This window comes from Geotrypetes seraphini, chromosome 9, assembly GCF_902459505.1.
Source record: "Geotrypetes seraphini chromosome 9, aGeoSer1.1, whole genome shotgun sequence".
NCBI lineage: Eukaryota > Metazoa > Chordata > Amphibia > Gymnophiona > Dermophiidae > Geotrypetes > Geotrypetes seraphini.
The window spans coordinates 155,855,619-155,862,214 of record NC_047092.1 but is presented as its reverse complement, the minus strand read 5'-3'; the positions used below and the strand labels follow the sequence as shown (position 1 = coordinate 155,862,214).

At 44.2% G+C, this 6,596-nt stretch overlaps 1 protein-coding gene across 4 annotated transcripts in view; it reads right to left on the bottom strand.

Annotated features, from left to right (window-relative positions):
* Positions 1 to 322: 322 nt before the first annotated feature.
* Positions 323 to 6,596, bottom strand: part of AGTR1 (angiotensin II receptor type 1) — a 46,655-nt gene continuing 40,381 nt past the window's right edge. For all 4 annotated transcript variants that reach the window (XM_033958451.1, XM_033958453.1, XM_033958452.1 and 1 more), the window contains one exon: positions 323 to 2,502. In XM_033958451.1, coding sequence (XP_033814342.1) covers positions 1,368 to 2,453 — 1,086 coding nt within the window. In that variant the 5' untranslated portion in view covers positions 2,454 to 2,502 and the 3' untranslated portion in view covers positions 323 to 1,367. The remainder of the gene's footprint in view (positions 2,503 to 6,596) is intronic.

The window sequence follows — 6,596 nt, the reverse complement described above, 5'->3', positions numbered from 1 at the left end:
GTTGTTTGTTTGGTGTTGTAGTGGCTGCAGACAATCTGGAGCGCAAATGAAGCAGGAATATGCCACTTCTGTCTCCAGGTCTCTCCTTCGCCGAAAAGGGCGACCTCCCTCCCGCTCCTCACTTATCTACCCCCCACCACCCCAGGTTGGCCCTCCCCTTCACCCCCCCACCTTATTTGGCAATGGCTTTCGGCCGATTTGCCTTCGCTCCTCCCTACAAAGGATCGGAGCTGATTCTGAACTGTGATTTTATTGTAATTCGCTGTGTATGCACAGTTTTCTTTTCTTTTGTTACCTGCCTCACGCTGCAGGGTTCTGCGAAATAGAAAAAAAAAAATGTTACTTTTCTAAGTGCCACTGGATACCAGTAAATAGGCAGGCACATGCAATTTAACAAATAGGCCTTCCCGCTTACAAAACTGTAGCACGGTTTATAATACCGGCTGTGGCGGTAACAGCTCCAACATTCATGGAATTCCTATGAGCACCGAAGCTGTTCCTACCACGGACAGCGCTAAAAACCACACTACCGTTTTGTAAAGGGGATGTGTGTAGTTAAACCTCATTGAATATTGACCCCGAACGTGTTTTACCCACGAAAGCACATTTTTATTCACATAAAAAGGGCTTTGAAAATTACCCACCATCTGTGTGGATAAAAGTATCTGTGCAGTCTCATACCATATGCACCTCTACTTACCATGAAAAATGGGAATTTTGGAGTGTAGGGGATCAGGAAAGGGCAGGGGAGTGATTTTGTCCCTCTGGCCAGACCCAGACAAATAGCAGGTGTATGGCCCAGGACTAGTTGAATTTTCAAATGCATCCCCAAGGAGGAAGGGGAGGGAATAATATAGCTTATAGTTTACAGTTCTATTTTGATTTTCAAATGACACCCCCCGCCAGTCTGTAATCTTCCTGGGAATGTGTCAGTTGTCCTCATTATGAGTCTAATAATAGCAAAATTAAAGAAAGAGAAGACTATTGTAAATAAATGTACATTAAACATCATACAAGCAACATACTGTGTACTGTACATTGAAATCAAAACCCTAAATTTTACAGTGATTTAACTCAGGATTTTAAGTCCATTTTACATAAACTGCATTGCAGGAACATTCTGATTTCTTCTTTGGTTCGAGTCACATCAGCAATGCACTCATCTAATTAAAAAAGTTTTTAAGTCCAACATTTTACGCTATTTGTAGTTATAGCATTATGCATTTCTTTCATAAAACCATTTGTCCATTCACTCGTTCCACAGACTCATATTTGGCTTCTTGCATCTGATCATCAGTTTCTGCTTGCTTAGACTCTGTGGTTGACAGGTAAAACTTTTAAAAAGTGGTAAACATAGTGGTGAATTTTCATTCAATGTCAGCTGCTCCAGCAGGCTTTTTCATTGCTGTGTTTAAGTGCTCTGAAAGGCGATATGAAAGAGTACTCATTTTTGTGGTCAGGCTTGGATGGGACCTTACGCTCGGTGGAATGTACTTCAGTACTTGAAGAAAATGTTTTCTAAAATTTTTCCCAAAAAATCCATAGAAGAATGGATTCAGACAGCTGTTGAAGTAAGCTATGCATATGGTGAATGGCATACCTGTATCTACCACATCTTCAATGTTGCAATTATTTATAACCTTCAGTTGCAGCAAAATGTCCAGAAAAGTGAATATTTGATGAGGGATCCAGCACAAGAAAAAGACCAGTACTATTGCTACAATCATTCTGAAAATGTCATCATTTCTAGGCTTGTGTCTTTGAATCTGATAAGCGTTCTTCAAGGCTTTGCCAATTAACGTGTAGCTTGTTGAAATTACGACAAAGGGAATCAAGAAACCCAAGATGTTTTTTGTCAGGCCCACGCCAACTAGATAATAGCTACTGTTAGAGGGGTACAGAAGAGCACAGATGGTTGCATTTGTATTCTCGAGGATAAGGATTTTGCGGTAGATCAAGGCAGGCAAACTGGCCAAGCATGCCATCAGCCAGATGATAACAGAAATTAATCTGGCAAGAAACATGGTACGCTGAAGGCGAGCCTTCATTGGATGGACAATAGCCAAATAACGGTCAATGCTGAGGCACATGAGTAGGAACACACTAGTGTAGAGATTGAAGGTTACCGCAGCTGCTGAAAATTTACACAGGAAGCTTCCAAACGGCCAATGGTAATGCATAGCAGTGTAGGTTGCCCAGAGTGGCAAAGTGAAAAGGAAGCAGAGGTCTGCTAGGGCCAGATTCAGCAGAAAGATGCTTGCCACTGTCTTTAACTTCATATAACAGGAAATGACGAGTATGACCGAGGTGTTTCCAAATACGCCTACCACAAAAATGATGCTATAAAGAGTAGGAATCATAATAAAGATGAAATTATGCCTTCCTGACTCGGAGCAGTGAAGCTGTATTCTTTCAATGGTGCTTTCATTTTCTGTATAAGAACGGTTGACCATTTTGAACTTTTAGATTCTGGCAGCATCCACACGCTACAAAAATATTAACCTGGGAAAAGAAACAAAAAAAAAAATACTTGAGTCCTCATTTTGTAATGAAATATTAAGGGCTCTGGGGGCAGTTCTACAAGTGGGGGGTCAAGGATGTGCGGTGAGATCTTATTTTACAATTATACAGTTATAGAATATTACAGTAGACTTAACTGGAATTCAAGAAACCAGCAAAAAAAATTCAAAAATACTGTAGTACTTTAAATAAAATTGAAAATAAAATCAATTTCTGGTAGAAATTTAAGTGTAAATTGACCCGCCATACCAGAGTACACCCATGCTTTGCCTACCACATATTCGGTAGTTTGTCTGGAACAGTTTATGGTATGGCACAGTATGGGGTATGGTATGGCACAATATGGGGTATAGTATTAGTTAGGCCTATTTTTAGTAGTAACTCTCAAGCAACCAGAAACTACATTTATCTAACATATATCATTGGGTGCCGGTTAACTGAGAGTCTGTATTGTAACCCAATATTGGCTTGGTTAACATTGAGGTGATTACAGTTACCCCAGCTATAGAACTGTTATATAAGTGCAGGTGCCTAAATACAGCAGGATGGTATGGAATTTACAGTACTGGACACCAGTGAAGTAGTAAGGGGGGGGGTAGGTGTACTACCCCAGGCATGGTCTTGGTGGGGGCACTGGTACCTCTGCGCCCCCCACACAATGCTAACACCCTCCCTTCCCCCATACCTCTTTAAATCTTTGCCAGCACGAGCAACTTATCTGGCTTGCTGCTTGCACTGGCCCCTCTGAAATCACTTCCTTGTCATGGGGCCAGGAAGTGACATCACAAGGAAAACCAAGATTGCCTTGAGCAGCAGATCGGCAAAGCTGCTCATGCTGGCGAAGATTTAAAGAAGTACTGAGGGAAAGGAGAAGTCAAGTGTGGCATGGGGAAGAGGAGCAGGTGGGGGGCGGAGAGGAGGGTGCAGGGGGGGAGGGGCACCACCGCCCTGGGCACTTCCTACTAGTGCTGCCCTACTAGTGCTGCCCGATTCAGGAAAAAAAAATTTTGATTTGATTCAATTCAGTCTATTGAATTGGTTTTTCGATTCGATTCGATTTTCCTGCCCAATTGGGTGGTTTTTTTTTCAAACATCCTGGTGGGTTTATTTTATAGCCTCTTCACCCCCTTTGCCTTCTCCTAACCACACTGGCGCTGTGGTGTAAACAAAATAAACAAACAAAAAACACTTTTCCTCTCTCTGTTAAATCCCAGCTCACATTTGCGGTCTAACACCAGCTCTGGCAGGATACACATTTCAAATCTGACATATTGTAATCACAAAACAGAAAATAAAATTAGTTTTTCTACCTTTTGTTGTCTGGTCATTATTCAAATCTTGTTGGTCCCAGGCTCTGGTTGTCTTCTGATAACTTGCTTGCCAGGGTATCCTTCTTTCTTCTTTCTCCGTGCTAAGCATCTTTTATCTCTGTCCTCTCCTTCCATTTCCCTTCTCTCCCCAGGAAGTCTGGCATCTTTCCTTTTTTCGTCTTCCTCCAAAGATCCACCTTTTCTTATCTACCCTTTCATCCAGCATCTCTCCCTCCTTCTCAACCACTCCAGGGTCCACCATCTCTCCCTTTCTTTTCCCAACTACCCTCCTATCCAGTATCTCTATCCCCCCTTCACACCATCCCTTGTGTCCAACTTCTCTCCCTTTCTGTTCCTTCCCTCCCTAAATCCCATTGTTCATCATCTCTCTCCCTCTCCTATATTTTCAGACCCATTATTTCTTCCCCCCAAAGTCTGGCATCTGCACATCACTTTGAACCCTCCCTTCCCTCTCTCCCTCCGTGTACTTCTACAGCAGGGCCCCCCTCCCCTGAAGTTCTGTCCCCTCTGAAGGCCTGCACCTCCCCCTGAAGGCCTGTACCCCACCCCTAAAGGCCTGCTTGTCCCCCCTGAAGGCCTGTGCCACTATCCCTGAAGGCCTGTTTCCCCTTTGAAGGCTTGACCCCCTTAAAGGCCTGTTCCCCCTTAAATGTCTGCATGCCACCCCTGAGGCCTGTCCCCCCCTTGAAGGCCTGCATCCCCCCCGAAGGCCTGCCTGCCTGTCCCCCCTTGAAGGTCTGACCCCCCTGAAGGCCTACATCTCCCCCTTGAAGGCTTGTCCCCCCTTAAAGGCCTGTCCCCCCCTTAAAAGCCTGTCCCCTCCTTAAAGGCCTGCATCCCACCCCTGAAGGCCTGTCCCCCCCCCTTGAAGGCCTGTCTCACCCCTTGAAGGCTTGTTCCCCCCTTAAAGGCCTGCATCCCACCCTTGAAGGCCTGCCTGTCCCCCATGAAGGTATGTCCCAACGCCCACCCCGAAGGACTGCTCACCCCCCCCCCCCCGGGGAGGCCTGCATGTTCCCCTTGGCCTCCCACTGGTGTCCGGCTTCCCCCCTGGCCTCCCCGCACCGTTTACAGTTGAGGAGCAGCCTGCAGACACGATCGTGGTGCTAGTGATCTTTGCACTGCTTCGGACGTTTCTGCTGCCACGGTCCCGCCCCTCCTCTGACGTCAGAGGCAGGATCATGGTGGAGGAAACAGCTCTGAAGCAGTGCAAAGATCACTAGCACCGTGATCATGTCTACAGGTTGCTCCTCAACGGTAAATAGTGCGGGGAGGCCAGGGGGGGAAGCGGGAGGCTGGGGGGGAAGCCAAATGCCTGGGGGGAAACGGACACCAGTGGGGGGAAACCAGACGCCAGTGGTGGAAGCCGACAGCAGCACTTCCGAGTGACCCTCCCCCCTCATCCTCTAAAGCAGGTGCAGCAGCGGCCGGCCAGCAAGAGATGAGCTGCCGCTCCTGCTTAAGGGGGTGAGGGTCAGCCGAATCGGGAAGACAATTTTATTTTGTTTTGAATTGATTCAAATAGATTCACCCGAAGTGAATCGGTGAACCGATTCAAATCATGAATCAGGCAGCACTACTTCCTACCCTCACTATGCCACTGCTGGATTCTTACAATTATTGGCTTTAATTGGAAATAATTTGGATTTATATGCACACCTTCCTAGGTGTTATTCTAGAACATAAGAATAGTCTTATTGGGTCGGACCAATTGTCCATCAAACCCAGTAGCTCATTCCCACAGTGGACAATCCAAGTCTCTAGTACCTGGACCAAAACCCAAAAAGTAGCAATATTCCATGCTACCAATCCAGGGCAAGCAGTGGCTTCCCCCATGTCTTTCTCAATAACAGACCCAGTAAGTCTATTCTTATGTTCTTAAGTAGGCATTTATATTATCAAATTGCCCATCACATGTGTGAAGCACTTTCTCTTTAAGCATAGAGAAGATGATGTACTCAACATTTTTCCACACAAAGGATGGATACATGGGAAACGTTTTAGAACATCTGTCAATAAATGTCTCCAATAAGACTTCCTAACAACAAGCGGTAATGGTGTTAGCACATGCTATACAGCAGCAGGTGGATAGATAGTTCACTGACATGAACTCATGTTTCACCTACACAGGCTTTTTCAATCCCTTCATAGCAAGATCTCAATAGTATGTGTGTATATATATATATATAATTTTTTTTTTTCAGTTCCAAAATTTTATTGAAATTTTATATATGAATATATATATGCTAATATATATATGAATATGTAGCTTTTCTGATATATATATATATTTCTTTCTACATATCCTAGAAATCTATTTCGAAAACCAAGTTCTTTAGCATAATGTAATAATTTTAGAAGGCTGGCACTAATTTATATGACTAGTGAAGAAATGCATTGCTTAAAAACGTGCAATCGTTAATGGTAAATAACATATTACAAGTCATTATTTTAATTTATTTCTCCCAGAAATGATCTTCAGAATTTATTTATGTATTCAATTTTCTATCCCGCTATCCCAGGAGAGCTCAAAATGGTTTACATGAATTTATTCAGGTACTCAAGCATTTTCCCTGTCTGTCCCAGTGGGTTCTCAATCTATCTAATGTACTTAGGATAATGGGGTGGGGGGGTATAAGTGACTTGCCCAGGGTCACAAGGAGCAGTGTGGGTTTGAACCCGCAACCTCAGAGTGGTGAGGCTGTAGCTTTAACTACTGCACCATTCTAGAAATCAAAATATAGC